Source organism: Pristiophorus japonicus, chromosome 10, assembly GCF_044704955.1.
Source record: "Pristiophorus japonicus isolate sPriJap1 chromosome 10, sPriJap1.hap1, whole genome shotgun sequence".
Classification (NCBI taxonomy): domain Eukaryota; kingdom Metazoa; phylum Chordata; class Chondrichthyes; family Pristiophoridae; genus Pristiophorus; species Pristiophorus japonicus.
This window is the reverse complement of record NC_091986.1, coordinates 44,755,759-44,773,084: the sequence shown is the minus strand read 5'-3', so window position 1 is coordinate 44,773,084 and position 17,326 is coordinate 44,755,759. Positions and strand designations below refer to the sequence as shown.

The 17,326-nt window shown below is 44.7% G+C and overlaps 1 protein-coding gene across 1 annotated transcript in view; it reads left to right on the top strand.

The window, feature by feature from the left end:
* nalcn (sodium leak channel, non-selective) overlaps positions 1 to 17,326 on the top strand; it is a 364,870-nt gene that overhangs the window by 314,580 nt on the left and 32,964 nt on the right. The window contains exons 39-40 of the mRNA XM_070891788.1: positions 5,460 to 5,617; positions 7,132 to 7,282. Coding sequence (XP_070747889.1) covers positions 5,460 to 5,617; positions 7,132 to 7,282 — 309 coding nt within the window. The remainder of the gene's footprint in view (positions 1 to 5,459; positions 5,618 to 7,131; positions 7,283 to 17,326) is intronic.

Here is a 17,326-nt window from a genome sequence, read left to right as displayed (position 1 = left end):
CCATGCTGACTTGGAACAATCCTATCACTGCTTTCCAAATGCGCTGCTATTTCATCCTTAATGATTGATTCCAACATTTTCCCACTACTGATATCAGGCTAACTGGTCTATAATTACCCGTTTTCTCTCTCCCTCCTTTTTTAAAAAGTGGTGTTACATTAGCCATCCTCCTGTCCATAGGAACTGATCCAGAGTCGATAGACTGTTGGAAAATGATCACCAATGCATCTACTATTTCTAGGGCCACTTCCTTAAGTACTCTGGGATGTAGACTATCAGTCCCTGGGGATTTATCGGCCTTGAGCAGTGGTGCAGCAGGGAGGGATTCAAATTCCTGGGGCATTGGGACCGGTTCTGGGGGAGGTGGGACCAGTACAAACCGGACGGTCTGCACCTGGGCAGGACCGGAACCAATGTCCTAGGGGGAGTGTTTGCTAGTGCTGTTGGGGAGGATTTAAACTAATATGGCAGGGGGATGGGAACCAATGCAGGGACAGAGGGAAACAAAAAGGAGGCAAAAGCAAAAGACAGAAAGGAGATGAGGAAAAGTGGAGGGCGGAGAAACCAAAGGCAAAGAACAAAAAGGGCAATTGTACAGCAAAATTCTAAAAGGACAAAGGGTGTTAAAAAAACAAGCCTGAAGCCTTTGTGTCTTAATGCAAGGAGTATCCGCAATAAGGTGGATGAATTAATTGTGCAAATAGATGTTAATAAATATGATGTGATTGGGATTACGGAGACGTGGCTCCAGGATGATCAGGGCTGGGAACTCAACATTCAGGGGTATTCAACATTCAGGAAGGATAGAATAAAAGGAAAAGGAGGTGGGGTAGCATTGTTGGTTAAAGAGGAGATTAATGCAATAGTTAGGAAAGACATTAGCTTGGATGATGTGGAATCTATATGGGTAGAGCTGCAGAACACCAAAGGGCAAAAAACGTTAGTAGGAGTTGTGTACAGACCTCCAAACAGTAATAGGGATGTTGGGGAGGGCATCAAACAGGAAATTAGGGGTGCATGCAATAAAGGTGTAGCAGTTATAATGGGTGACTTTAATATGCACATAGATTGGGCTAGCCAAACTGGAAGCAATACGGTGGAGGAGGATTTCCTGGAGTGCATAAGGGATGGTTTTCTAGACCAATATGTTGAGGAACCAACTAGGGGGGAGGCCATCTTAGACTGGGTGTTGTGTAATGAGAGAGGATTAATTAGCAATCTCATTGTGCGAGGCCCCTTGGGGAAGAGTGACCATAATATGGTGGAATTCTGCATTAGGATGGAGAATGAAACAGTAAATTCAGAGACCATGGTCCAGAACTTAAAGAAGGGTAACTTTGAAGGTATGAGGCGTGAATTGGCTAGGATAGATTGGCGAATGATACTTAGGGGGTTGACTGTGGATGGGCAATGGCAGACATTTAGAGACCGCATGGATGAATTACAACAATTGTACATTCCTGTCTGGCGTAAAAATAAAAAAGGGAAGGTGGCTCAACCGTGGCTATCTAGGGAAATCAGGGATAGTATTAAAGCCAAGGAAGTGGCATACAAATTGGCCAGAAATAGCAGCGAACCTGGGGACTGGGAGAAATTTAGAACTCAGCAGAGGAGGACAAAGGGTTTGATTAGGGCAGGGAAAATGGAGTACGAGAAGAAGCTTGCAGGGAACATTAAGGTGGATTGCAAAAGTTTCTATAGGTATGTAAAGAGAAAAAGGTTAGTAAAGACAAACGTAGGTCCCCTGCAGTCAGAATCAGGGGAAGTCATAACGGGGAACAAAGAAATGGCAGACCAATTGAACAAGTACTTTGGTTCGGTATTCACTAAGGAGGATACAAACAACCTTCCGGATATAAAAGGGGTCAGAGGGTCTAGTAAGGAGGGGGAACTGAGGGAAATCCTTATTAGTCGGGAAATTGTGTTGGGGAAATTGATGGGATTGAAGGCCGATAAATCCCCAGGGCCTGATGGACTGCATCCCAGAGTACTTAAGGAGGTGGCCTTGGAAATAGCGGATGCATTGACAGTCATTTTCCAACATTCCATTGACTCTGGATCAGTTCCTATGGAGTGGAGGGTAGCCAATGTAACCCCACTTTTTAAAAAAGGAGGGAGAGAGAAAACAGGGAATTATAGACCGGTCAGCCTGACCTCAGTAGTGGGTAAAATGATGGAATCAATTATTAAGGATGTCATAGCAGTGCATCTGGAAAATGGTGACATGATAGGTCCAAGTCAGCATGGATTTGTGAAAGGGAAATCATGCTTGACAAATCTTCTGGAATTTTTTGAGGATGTTTCCAGTAAAGTGGACAAAGGAGAACCAGTTGATGTGGTATATTTGGACTTTCAGAAGGCTTTCAACAAGGTCCCACACAAGAGATTAATGTGCAAAGTTAAAGCACATGGGATTGGGGGTAGTGTGCTGACGTGGATTGAGAACTGGTTGTCAGACAGGAAGCAAAGAGTAGGAGTAAACGGGTACTTTTCAGAATGGCAGGCAGTGACTAGTGGGGTGCCGCAAGGTTCTGTGCTGGGGCCCCAGCTGTTTACATTGTACATTAATGATTTAGACAAGGGGATTAAATGCAGTATCTCCAAATTTGCGGATGACACTAAGTTGGGTGGCAGTGTGAGCTGCGAGGAGGATGCTATTAGGCTGCAGAGTGACTTGGATAGGTTAGGTGAGTGGGCAAATGCATGGCAGATGAAGTATAATGTGGATAAATGTGAGGTTATCCACTTTGGTGGTAAAAACAGAGAGACAGACTATTATCTGAATGGTGACAGATTAGGAAAAGGGAAGGTGCAACGAGACCTGGGTGTCATGGTACATCAGTCATTGAAGGTTAGCATGCAGGTACAGCAGGCGGTTAAGAAAGCACATGGCATGTTGGCCTTCATAGCGAGGGGATTTGAATACAGGGGCAGGGAGGTGTTGCTACAGTTGTACAGGGCCTTGGTGAGGCCACACCTGGAGTATTGTGTACAGTTTTGGTCTCCTAACTTGAGGAAGGACATTCTTGCTATTGAGGGAGTGCAGCGAAGATTCACCAGACTGATTCCCGGGATGACGGGACTGACCTATCAAGAAAGACTGGATCAACTGGGCTTGTATTCACTGGAGTTCAGAAGAATGAGAGGGGACCTCATAGAAACGTTTAAAATTCTGACGGGTTTAGACAGGTTAGATGCAGGAAGAATGTTCCCAATGTTGGGGAAGTCCAGAACCAGGGGTCACAGTCTAAGGATAAGGGGTAAGCCATTTAGGACCGAGATGAGGAGAAACTTCTTCACCCAGAGAGTGGTGAACCTGTGGAATTCTCTACCACAGAAAGTAGTTGAGGCCAATTCACTAAATATATTCAAAAGGGAGTTAGATGAAGTCCTTACTACTCAGGGGATCAAGGGTTATGGCGAGAAAGCAGGAATGGGGTACTGAAGTTTTATGTTCAGCCATGAACTCATTGAATGGCGGTGCAAGCTAGAAGGGCTGAGTGGCCTGCTCCTGCACCTATTTTCTATGTTTCTATGTTTCAATCCCGTCAATTACCCTCACACAATTTCCCACCTAATAAGGATATCCTTCAGTTCCTCCTTCTCACTTGACCCTCGGTCCCCTAGTACATCCGGAAGGTTATTTGTGTCTTTTTTTGTGAAGACAGAACTGAAGTAATTGTTCATTTGGGCTGCCATTTCTTTGTTCCCCATTATAAATTCACCCAAATCCGACTGCAAGGGACCCACGTTTGTCTTCACTAATCATTTTCTCTTCACATATTTATAGAAGCTTTTATGTTTCCCGCAAGCTTCCTCTCGTACTCTATTTTCCCCCTCCTAATTAAACCCTTAGTCCTCCTCTGCCGAATTCTAAATTTCTCCCAGTCCTCTGGTTTGCTGCTTTTTCTGGCTAATTTGTATGCCTCTTCCTTGGATTTAACACTATCCTTTATTTCCCTTGTTAGCCACCGTTGAACCGCCTTCTCCGTTTTATTTTTACTCCAGGCAGGGACGTACAATTGTTGAAGTTCATCCATATAATCTTTAAAGGTTTGCCATTGCCTATCCACCGTCAACCCTTTAAGTATCATTTGCCAGTCTAATCTAGCCAATTCATGCCTCATACCGTCAAAGTTACCTTTCCTTAAGTTCAGGACCCTAGTTTCTGAATTAACTTTGTCACTCTCCATCTTAATAAAGACTTCTACTATATTATGGTCACTCTTCCCCAAGGGGCCTTGTACAACAAGATTGCTAATTAGTCCCTTCTCATTACACATCACCCAGTCTAGGATGGCCAGCTCTTTGGTTGGTTCCTCGACATATTGGTCTAGAAAACCATCCCTAATACACTCCAGGAAATCATACTCCACCGCATTGCTACCAGTTAGGTTAGCCCAATCAATATGTAGATTAAAGTCACCCATGATAACTGCTGTACCTTTATTGCACACATCCTTTATTTCTTGTTTGATGCTGTCCCCAACCTCACTACTACTATTTGGTGGCCTGTACACAACTCCCACTAACGTTTTCTGCCCTTTGGTATTCCGTAGCTCCACCCGTACCGATTCCACATCATCCAGGCTAATGTCCTTCCTTACAATTGCATTCATTTCCTCTTTAACCAGCAACGCCACCCTGCCTCCTTTTCCTTTATGTCTATCCTTCCTAAATGCTGAATACCCCTGGATGTTGAGTTCCCAGCCTTAGTCACCCTGGAGCCATGTCTCCGTGATGCCAATCACATCGTATCCGTTAACTGCTATCTGCGCAGTTAAGTCGGCCACCTTATTCCGAATACTCCTCGCATTGAGGCACAGAGCCTTCAGGCTTGTATTTTTAACACATTTGACCCTTTAGAATTTTGCTGTAAAGTGGCCCTTTTTGTTTTTTGCCTTTGGTTTCTCTGCCCTTCTCTTTTAAATAAGTTAGTGAACTTCTTTCAATAATTTTTTTTCAGCCATTTATGTGGATGGGATCCCCTGATGGTGTTCCAGTGGGGTTTTTTTTGTGTGTAAATTTTTATTTTTAGCTGTTCACCCCCCCTCCCTGGGCCTGACTTAATCCTCAGCAGCACTTTGGCGAGGATCGCGTTTGCCGCCAAGATTGGGAGCTCCCGCCCGCAGCCACCCAGATTCATGGCGTAAGTTGTTTTTTTGCCGCCGGGCGGTACTGGCAGATCTTTTGGAGGAATCTCCCTAGCAAAGTACTGCCAGGTCTCTCGTCGGTCCTTTGTGTGGCACTTGGACGGGCCTTAGCATTGACCAAGTTCGGGTCCTATGATTCTATAACGATCCTGTGAAGGACCTTGGGACGTCTTTAATACGTTAAAGGCGCTATATAAATGCAACTTGTTGTTGTTTTATGAACAGACTGAGGGTTCTTTTTATTCCATTGGACACGTTCAAAATGGCCAAGCTAATTGTTATCAAAAATTCTGTACCTTACACCAGGGAGCTATCCCGACCACTCATGTGAAGTTCTTGCTGCGCCTGCTACGCGGGAGGCTGGAAGTTGACTTGGAGAAGGACAAACTGCTTTTCAAGCACATGTGCTACGAGATGGAGAGGCTGCACAATGGTGGAGATGTCACATTCCACGATGTACTGAGGTGTGAGAATAGTTCTGCTTTCTTCCTAAGTCACCGTTGTAATGTCTGTAACCATTTCAATCACTTCAACTCGAGAGATTGAACAGGCCCTTGAAAAGTGAAGGCCAAGGGGTGACCTGAGGGTTCTTTGTATTCCATTGGACACGTCCAATCTTTAAGATTGTAAAGAGGTTAGATACAGTCGACGTAGAGAAGATGTTTTCACTTGTGAGGAAGTCCAAAACTAGGATTCTTTCTTTCCCTTTCCCTTCCTCTCCAGTTTTTTTAACCAATTTTTGTTAAACTTGCATATTGAATAGGGATTTGATGAGAAACTTTTTTACCCAGAAAGTGGTGAGAATGTGGAACTCGCTACCACAGGGAGTGGCTGAGGCAAATACCATAGTAACATCATTTATATTATTTAATAATTTTCCAGTAATCATATTCTCATGGTGCTAATTTTACATCTGGGGTAAAAAGCAGCGTACAACAATGTACTTTGCATTTCTCTTGCTGCAACAATCCAACTTTCCTGATGAGTACAGGAACCAGTAGAGCGACTGGAGAAGCTGGGGTTGTTCTCCTTCGAGCAGAGAAGGTTAAGGGGAGATTTAATAGAGGTTTTTTTAAATTTTGAAGGATTTTGATAGAGTAAATAAGGAGAACTGCTTCCAGTGGCAGGATGGTCGGTAACCAGAGGACACAGATTTAAGGTAATTGGCAAAAGAACCAGAGGGGAGATGAGAAGTTTTTTATGCAGCGAGTTGTTGTGATCTGGAATGCGCTGCCTGAAAGCGCGATGGAAGCAGATTCAATCGTAACTTTCAAAAGAGGAATTGGATAACTACTCTAAAAGTAACAATGTGCAGGGCTATGGGGAAAAGCAGAGGGAGTGGGACTAATTGGATAGCTCTGGGCCAAATGGCCTCCTTTGCGCTGTATGATTCTTTAAACTGCCGTGAATCTGAGAGCATGAGGATACTGAAGTTCATTTTGTGAATGCGTCATTAAATTCCAATGCTCCAAAACAGGAGACCCTAAATTTTAAAATATATTTTTAACATGATCCAAGAGCAGGAGGAGACCATTTAGCCCCTCAAGCCTGTTCCGCCATTCAGTTAAATCATGGCGTATCTGCATCTTAACTCCTTGGCTCCGCAACCCTTAATACCTTTACCCAACAAAAATCAATCAGTTTTGAAATTTTCAATTGACCCCCAGCCTCAACAACTGTTTTTGGGGGAGAGAGTTCCAGATTTCCACTACCCCTTGTGTGAAGAAGTGGTTCCTGACATCACCCCTAAACAGCCTGGCTCTAATTTTAAGGTTATGCCCCTTAGATCATCCTTAATCTTCTATACGCCAGAGAATACAAGCCTAGTCGGTGCACTGTCCTCCATAATTTAACCCTTTGTTCTGCTCCATATAAAACTTGATTTGAGACAAATAAAGTAGTTTTCTAGCATGTTTGCTGGTATTTAATTGAGTCGTTTATGTATATAATAAACCAAGATTCTTTACCCCTTTGTCAGCATGCTTTCATACAGATCAGTGGATATTAGAAAAAGCCTTCAGCTCGAAGAACTGCTAGCAAGAGAACAGCTTGAGTACACGATAGAAGAAGAGGTGGCTAAACAGACAATACGAATGTGGCTGAAAAAATGTTTGAAACGCATTAGAGCAGTAAGTATCTTCCAAAAAAACATTGCCAGCAGAAGAAAATCGATGTACAAAAACCAACGCTGTTTTACATAGAACCTTGATCAGACCACATTTGGAGTACTGTGCATAGTTCTGGTCTCCGTATACCTTAGATAGACCACACTTGGAGCACTGTACACAGTTCTGGTCTCCATATACCTTGGTTAGCCTGCACTTGAAGCACGGTGCACAGGTCTGGTCTCCATATACCTTGGTTAGACTGCACTTGGAGCACTGTGCACAGTTCTGGTCTCCATATACTCTGGTTAGATCACACTTGGAGCACTGTGCACAGTTCTGGTCTCCATATACCTTGGTTAGACGGCACTTGGAGCACTGTGCACAGTTCTGGTCTCCATATACCTTGGTTAGACTGCATTTGAAGCATGGTGCACAGTTCTGGTCTCCAAAATCCCCTAGTTAGACCACACTTGAAGCACTGTGCACAGTTCTGGTCTTGATATATCTTGGTTAGACCACACTTCGAGTACTGTGCACAGTTCTGGTCTTCGTATTGCAATAAGGATGTAGGGGCACTGGAGGGGTGCAAAAAAGATTGACAAGGATGATACCAGAACTGAGAAACTGAGAAACCCAATAGGGAATTCTGAAGAAACTTCTTTACCCAGAGAGTGGTGAGAATGTAGTGGTTGAGGCGAATAGCATAGATGCATTTAAGGGAAAGCTAGATAAACACATGATGAAGAAGGGAAGAGAAGATTGATAGGGTGAGATGAAGAAGGGTGGAAGGAGGCTCATGTGAAACATGAACACCGACACAGACCTGTTGGGTCAAATGGCCTGTTTCTGTGCTGTTGTCTCGATGTGATTCATGAATATAGTTTGGTAAAGCAATAGCTTTCTTTAAATAAAGGGCGGGAGGAGAGCGGGACTAATTGGACAGTTCTTTCAAAGATAAGGCACAGGCACAATGGGCTGAATGGCCTCCTATTACATAGAATATACAGCACAGAAACAGACCCAACTAGTCTGTGCTGGTCTTTATAGTCCACACAAGTCTCCTCCCATTCCATCTGCCTCATCTCAGCCTTTAGCATAGCTTTCTATTCCCTTTTCTCTCGTGTATTCATCTAGTTTCCTTTCGAATGCATCTACGCTATTTGCTTCAACCACTTCCTTTGGTAGCGAGCTCCACATTCCCACCACTCTCTGAATAAAGAACTTTCTCTTTATTTCCCTATTGGATTTATTAGTGCCTATCTTGTATTTCTAACAACAACAATGATAACTTGCATTTATATCGCATCTTTAATGTAGTACAACGTTCCAAGATGCTTCACAGGAGTATTATAAGACAAGAATTTGACACCGAGCTGCATAAGGAGAAATTAGGGCAGATGACCAAAAGCTTGGTCAAAGAGGTAGGTTTTAAAGAGCATCTTAAAGGAGAAGAGAGGTAGAGAGGCGACGAGGTTTCAGGAGGGAGTTCCAGAGCTTGGGGCCTAGGCAGCTGAAGACACGGCCACCAGAGGTTGAGTGATTATAATCAGGGATTCTTAAGAGAAGTGCAGATATTTGAGGGTTGTGAGGCTGCGGGAGATTACAGAGATAGGAGGGGCAAGTCTATGGGAGGATTTGAAAACAAGGATGAGAATTTTGAAATTGAGGCGTTGCTTAACCAGGAGCCAATGTAGCTCAGCGAGCATAAGGGGTGATGGGTGAGCGGGACTTGGTGCGAGTTAGAACACAGGTTGCTGAGTTTTGGATCACCTCTAGTTTACAGAGGGTAGAATGTGGGAGGCCAGCCAGGAGTGCATTGGAAGAGTCAAATCTAGAGGTAACAAAGGCATGAATGAGGGCTTCAACAGCGGATGAGCCCTTAGTTTTGGATCTCTCATAAGTACATGCTGTATCATTCTATGACTCTCTGATGAAAAAGCAAGACACCTAGGCTGAGAATCAATGTTCAAGGTGCCAGTGAAAGGAGTAAGAACCATGGATGAGCTGCAGGAACTACCATAATTCTGTGGGACAATCTTGCAAAATTCACTAAAATATGAATGTAATATGTGAAGGAGCAGAGGAGTAGGAATGTATTTTACAGCAAGAGCTACTTCATTAATAGCTTTGTGCGGTGACACTGCCATCACAATTGGACTGTAAATTTTAACGCAGTGATAGAATAAAATTAGAGTGAAGTTCAGTGGAAAGGCAGTAATGGAGTAACGGAGCTGAGCAATCAGCAAAAAGTGCTTTAGATGAGTGTTCCAGATTATTTTCTGAACCCATTTAATATGCTCACCAAGGCTTCTTCGACAGCACCTCCGAAACCCACAGCCTCTAGCACTTAGAAGGACAAGGGCAGTAGGCGCATGGGAGCACCATCACCTGCAAGTTCCCCTCCAAGTCACGCACCCTCATTTGGAAACATATCGCCCGTTCCTTCATCTTCGCTGGGTCAAAATCCTGGAACTCCTTCCCTAACAGCACACGGACTGCAGCGGTTCATGAAGGTGGCTCTTCATCACCTTCTCAAGGGCAATTAGGGATGGGCAATAAATGCTGGCCTTGCCAGTGACACCCAAATACCAGGAACGAATTTTTAAAAAATTATATCTGAAATCCAGACAACAAATTGGACAAAACAATGGTTTCAGCGATGTGTTTCAGGGAGTTGGAGTAGAATGGGTAATTTAAGGACAGTTATAACCAACAAAAAATATTTTAAAAACCAACTGTAATTTCAAATGCTTGCTAAATATAACATCCTTTTACCTTTGCTCATAAACCACTTAAATAAAAAATAAAGGTACTTTTGCCTATCTAAATAACATCAATTATAAAATAGAAAAGCTGTTGATAATGCAGACTACACTATGAATATAAAGTATGTCACTAGACATTGAAATTCCAGTATATGTTGCAGCCTCTTCAGTATCGTGATTTTATAGCAGAAGACAATTGGGCCAAAAATTGCTGCCTCACCAGGTCCATACAAAGAATCTACAAAGGGATATAGACAGGCTAAGTGAGTGGACAAACATTTGGCAGATGGAGTATGATGTGGGAAAGTGTGAGGTTATCCACTTTGGCAGGAAAAATAAAAAAGCAAATGGAGAAAAATTACAAAGTGTTGCAGTACAGAGAAACCTGGGGGTCCTTGTGCATGAAACACTAACATTAGTACGCAGGTACAGCAAATAATCAGGAAGGTAAATGGAATGTTGGCCTTTATTGCAAAGGGGATGGAGTACAAAAACAGAGAAGTCTGCTACAACTGTACAGGGTATTGGTGAGGCCACACCTAGAGTACTGAGTACAGTTTTGTTCTCCGTATTTAAGGAAGGATATACTTGCAATGGAGGCTGTTCAGAGAAGGCTCAACAAGTTGATTCCTGAGGTGAAGGGGTTGACTTATGAAGAAAAGTTGAACAGGTTGGGCCTATACTCCTTGGAGTTTAGAAGAATGAGAGGTGATCTTATTGAAACATATAAGACAGTGAGGGGGCTCGACAAGGTAGATTCATAGAGGATGTTTCCACTCGTGGGGGAATCTAGAACTGGGGGCATAGTTTAAAAATAAGGGGTCACCCATTTAGAACTGACCTGAGGAGGAATTTCTTCTCTCAGAGGTTTGTAAATCTGTGGAATTCTCTGCCCCAGAAAGCTGTGGAGACTGGGTCATTGAATATATTTAAGGTGGAGATAGACAGATTTTTGAGCGATAAGGGAATAAAGGGTTATGGGGAGCGGGCAGGGAAGTGGAGCTGAGTCCATGATCAGATCAGCCATGATCTTATTGAATGGTGGAGCAGGCTCATGGGGCTCCTATTTCTTATGTTCTTGTGGTCACCCGGCGAGGCCTCGCAAAAGCCGGTTCTCAGGGCACGATGCACATGCGCCGAGAACCGGCTTTTCTGATCTGTCAAAATTTATTTCGAGAGATTCTACGTATCCCCGGGAGAAGGACATCCGCGCGGCAGAGTTTGGACTATTCACCCAGCTCATGCCCAGCAAATGTCCTTCAAACATTTACGCCTGGTAAAAGCAGGCGTATAGCTTACTTTTATCAGCGTAACACATTTAAAACATAGAAAAATTTAATTTAATCATTCATTTTTAAATTAAAAACCTAGTCCATTAAGGTAAGTTTATTTTTAACCCTATTTAAAAGAATTTCCAAAAGATACATTTGTTTTGAAAACATTTAATTATATTTAATTTCAATTAATTTTAAATATGTGAGGTGTTTTTTTTTAATTCTTGTGCTGTGTTTGTGTTTTAGGGAGTTTTCTCATTGATTGTAATGGAAGCCCATACAAACAGAGCTGCCATTTTTATCAATGACAATACTAGACAGTGATTGATGGTCCAGGCCCACGTGCGTTCGTACGTGTAAGACAGGCCCCCTTACACTGCGCACGCGAATGAAGGCCTCAGACTAGAATCCTACGTTCCTCCGTGACCAACAGGTAGTTTCATAGGGCTCAAAATTGGCCAGGAGTTGCTCTATTTTTTTTGGAGCAACTTGATTTTTCTGGACTATCTTAAAAATCCCCATTTTGCATATTCAATTTGCGCCAGTATAAGTGAGTTAGTTAGGATTTTTTTAGTTTCGTTTTTTTTTCAAAAAGGTGGTGTTACCAGGCCACCTGCACCCATTTTGGCCAGTTAATAGTTACTCCAAACTAACTTAGGCCAGCGTATGTAGCCACACAGAAAACCCTTGCGGAGAGTTAAGAAATCAGCGCAGGTAGGTACATCGGAGCCAGAGATAGGGGCGGGAAGGAAAGCGGAGAGGACCTTGCAAAGCACTAAACAAAGCACAACAAGTAGTAGGCATTCAAGAAGACATAAAAACATTCAAGAAGAAATAAAAAATAAAACTAAGTCTTACCTTCGTATCAAAACTCGGCCCGCGAAGTCAGCAACAGAAGCAAGTAAGTCCTACACTACCTTCATCTTCAGTCCGGGAACAGTGACGCAGCAAGTCCAGATTCCAGTCCCAGGGTGTCCTATCTCAGCCCCAGCTCCAATCTCTTCCCAAAGAATCCTCTCTGTTTGACCCCACTCCTGTTCCTACTCAGCTTATCTAAAGCTAGCTTTAGGATGTCTTGCCTGGCACTTTTTGTTTAAAGAAGTGAAGAATGTTGACGAAGTCTTCATTTGAAACACTTTTGTGGTACTGTTTTTCATATCTGACTCGACCTTCTGTTATGAAGAAAGCACCCGGCTTCACAACCCTCACATTTGTAAACATCGGGATCAGCCTCCGTTCCACAGCGGGCCCGGCCGGTGCGTGAGACCACTCGGCCAGGGATAGGGGCGGCGAGCATCGGGTCCCTCCCACACAAACTTCAGGGCGCCTGTGGAGAGCTGTCAGCACTGTTTCTCGCGCAGGTCCCTAGCTCCGCCCACCCAATCGACTGGCCACGCCGGCCAAGCCCCGGGAGAGGCAACACAGCGACCAGAATCGGACATTTTTTTGGTGCCGTTTTCAGCCCACAAAGCCGCCGCATTTCTGGCGAATGCGCCAAAAAAAGGGGTGGGCCAATTTTAAGCCCATAGGCCCTGAACTTGGTGAAAGCTAAGTTCGGCCCAAGTGCCACCCAAAGGACCACTGAGATCCTGACGGTACTTTGGGCGGAAATTTCGTGGAAAAGTCCTGGAAAGCCCGCCCAGTGGCAAAAAAATGACTTATGCCCTGAATCTGGGCAGCAGCGGGCGAGAGCTCCCAATCTCGGCGGCAAATGAAATCCTTGGCAAAGTACCCGCCAAGGATTGATTCGGGCCCAGAGAGGGGGGAACAGATAAAAATTTACATTTTCAAGAAATTTTTAAAAAACACTGGGAAACCTTCAGGGGACCCCATCCACCTGGATCGCTGGAAAAAAATAAAGAAAAGTTTGCTAATCGTTTTTTGCAGGTCTTCCCACTTACCGTTGAGGTTAGACTTGGCTCCAAGCGGTGCTCCTTTCCCCTGCTGCAGCGGACTCCCGCCCGGACCAAACTGGCAGCTCCACGGGTGGGAGGACACTTATGTGAGTTGCGCGCCAGCAGATGTCAGCGGGCGGTCCCCAGCGGTCTTCCCTCCCCCCGGAGGGAGGCCTCCACCAAACTCGTTCGGAGGGAAGACCGCCCAGAAAACTCGGTGGCAGCGGGTGGTGAGTCCACCAGGTTCGGCCCCATCGATTTTTTCAGGTCAGAGGCGTTCATGCAAAGGAAGCCTCCAACTGCAATTTTCGGCTCACAGTTTTACAGGCTACAGGTATTACTAGCTCCTGCATTTATAAAAAGGAAGACAGAGTTGCATTTCTATAGCACCTTTCATGACCACTGGACGTTCCAAAGCACTTTACTGCCAATGAAGTACATTTTTGAAGTGTGGTCACTATTGTAATGTAGGAATCGCGGCGGACAATTTGCGCACAGCAAGCTCCCGCAAACAGCAATGACCCGATAATAGGAACATAAGAAATAGGAGCAGGAGTTGGCCATTCAGCCCCTCTAGTCTGCTCCGCCATTCAATGAGATCATAGCTGATCTTTTACCTCAACACTTTCCTGCACTGTCCCCATATCCCTTGATTCCCTTAATATCTAAAAAAAAATCTATCAATCTCTGTCTTGAGTATACTCATCGACTGAGCCTCCACAGCCCTCTGGGGTAGAGAATTCCAAAGAGTCACCACCCTCTGAGTGAATAAATGCCTCCTCATCTCAGTCCTAAATGGCTGAGTCCTTATCCTGAGACGCTGACTCCTAGTTCTTGACTTTTTTTGTTTAGTGATGTTGATTGAGGGATAACTATTGACCCCAGGACACCAGGGATAACTGCCCTGCTCGTCTTCGAAATAGTGCCTTGGGATGTTTTACGTTCACCTGAGAGGGCAGCCAGAGCCTCAGTTTAATTTCCTCAGTGGAAAGACGGCACCTCCAACAGTGCAGCACTCCCTCCATTCTGCACTGGAGCGTCAGCCTAGATTTATATGCTCAAGTCCCTGGAGTGGGAATTAAACCCACAACCTTCTGCCCCAAAGGCGAGAGTGCTACCCACTGAGCCACAGCCGGCACCTTGTTCTGTACACTAAATAACAAATTCACTAAAGGGGCACCGTCTGCATGGAACAGAATTTGGTAAACTATTGAGTTTGGAGAGAGAAAAGAGAGTTACTATGCTTTTGTCAATATACCATCACATGAAAATGGTGCAATGGTGCATTTTGATATAATTTACAAAATCATTTGCCAAGTGATTTCTTGTGAAAGTGATGCTCTCCAAAGTTACTACCAACTATCATTCTTGACACCCCTCTGTCTGTCTGCCAGGACACCATCCTAATTGTAGACACCCTCTGCTGCCTGGGTATAATGTTTTTATTGCTGGAGAATTTCTCGTCCAATGTTGGAAACTTTGGTGCGATACAGCGATGGGAGGCCCTTGCCCTGTTGAGCAACGATAAGAACGTAAGACAGAAAGAAAGACTTGGATTTCTATAGCGCCTTTCATAACCACCGGACGTCTCAAAGCACTTTACAGCCAATGAAGTACTTTTTGGAGTGCAGTCACTGTTGTAACGAGGGAAATGCGGCAGCCAATTTGCGCACAGCAAGCTCCCACAAACAGCAATGTGATAATGACCAGATAATCTGTTTTAGTGATGTTGATTGAGTGAAAAATATTGGCCGGGGCATTGGGGATAACTCCCCTGCTCTTCTTCAAAATAGTGCCATGGGATATTTTACGTCCACCTGAGAGGGAAGACGGGACCTCTGTTTATCGTCTCATCCGAACGACAGCAGCTTCAACAGTGCAGCACTCCATCAGCTCTGCACTGGAGTCTCAGTCTAGATTTCCGTGTTCAAATCTCTGGAGTGGGACTTGTACCCACAACCTTCTGACTCAGAGGCAAGAGTGCTACCCACAGAGCCACAGCTGACAAATAGGAGCAGGAGTAGGCCATTCGGCTCCTCGAGCCTGCTCTGCCATTCAATGAGATCATATCTGATCTTCTACCGCAACTCCACTTTTCTGCACTACCCCATATCCCTTGATTCCCTTAATATCCAAAAATCTATCGATCTCAGTTCTTGAATGCACTCAACGACTGAGCCTCCACAGCCCTCTGTTTATATTACATAGCTACAAAGATCAACTAAATGTTGTCTTTTTTTTTAAAAGACTGCAGGGAATAAAATCAGTAATGCTTGTCTTTGCTTGTAATGTATTCGGTGGCTTTGAAAGAGTAACAGTTCTCTCCTGGTGCCTAGAAAAATAATTGGAATAATTAGTTATATGTTCAGGCCATTTTAATAGTATTGGGTGACTTCATGGCTCTGAGCTGCTGTGACTTTAACGCTGTGATTCATGCACAGCAATTTAAGATGTGAAAATAAGACATAAAGTGTCACAAAAAGATTGGGCTGTTCTGAATGAAACAGTTATTCCTTTCTTCAGAATTGTGTGCTTTTTGGTAGAAGCTAAATACAACAGGAATATAATTACAGAGAATGTACAGCATAGAAACAAGCCATTCGGCTCAACCAGTCCATGCCGGTGTTTATGTTCCACTCGAGCCTCCTCCCATCTTTTCTTATCTAACTCTATTAGCATAATCCTCTATTCCCTTCTCCCTCATATGCTTGTCTAGCCTCCCCTTGAATGCATCTGTGCTATTCGCTTCAACTACTCCCTGTGGCAGCGCGTTCCACATTCTCACCACTCTCTGGGTAAAGCGTTTCTCCTGAATTCCCTATTGGATTTCTTGGTAACTATCTTGTATTGATGGGTCTTGCTTTTCCCACAAGTGGAAACAGTGACTCTGGGTCCAAAATTGCGTAACCTTGGCGAGGCTGGACTTCCTGTGCCCAGCGCAGAAGTCCCATCCTGCGACCAAAATCCAGGTTAGCACCCCCGAGAGGAAGTGGAGCGCAATGTCAGGTGCTCCACCTTCTCTCGGGGGCGGGTCTGGGGCACTAAGGGCGCAAAAGTCGGAGCACTACACAGCCTCTCTGCTTAGCGCTGACGCGATCACAGGGCCCTCCCCTTCCGTTACACAGGAGGGCACGCTGCGAGCTCCCAATAGGCCACTGGGGATGCAGGGTGCCGGGCTGCACCATTGCGGCATGGACCCGCAGGTAAACTCACAGAGGCCGGGCCGATAAGTCGGAGGACAAAATGAAATGGCGGCGTGCACCTCCCCTTTCACTTTCACCCCGCGAGCGACCCGTGAGGCTGGTGCTGACAACGCCCATGTGAATTTCTCCTCTCTGTATCTACTCTCTCAAAACCTGTCATCATTTTAAAGACTTCAATCAGTTCACCCCTCAGTCTTCTCTTTTCTAGAGGAATGATCCTCAACCTGTTCATGATAGGTATAACCTCGCAGTTCTGCTATCATAAATTTCTTTGCACCCTCTCCAGTGCTTCTATATCCTTTTTTATAATATGGCGACCAGAACTGCTCATAGTACTCCAACTGTGATCTAACCAAGGTTCCAATTAAGGTGAATTTCCCTTTTCACATCGTAGCCTGGAATTTCCACATGCCTCCCAGCCAGATAACAACTTGATCTGGGCAGAATCAAATCGGATAGCGCAAAAGAAGCAGAATTTTAAGGGTAAGTGAGTTTCACCCATAACTGCATTACGCCTAAGTATCCGCGCGATCATTTATGTCCGTTCAACAGACCATTCGTCCAAACCTATTTCCCACCCAAAACTCAGCATAGCCCCCGGGTCGCAAAGACGACTTTCCACCTATTGCGCTCGTTCAGTGAATTGTGGCCGGACTCTCAGGCACACAGGCTCCCCATGGTCACATGACTCTAGCGTTAATCACCCAGCCGTGAGTGACCGGCAGTCGGTTCATGCCACAAGTCCTGCCCTGCTGCCGCAGAAATCAATCGATTGGTTTCACAGGTTGAAGAATGGCTCATGTCCTGGGCCATCCCATTCCTCCCTGACGCCCCATTGACCCTGTTCCAGTCACAAATCAGTTACGCTGCTTGATTGTGCTGAATCACAGGAGATTTTACCTTCGGGCTTCTGCTAACGGGATTGCAT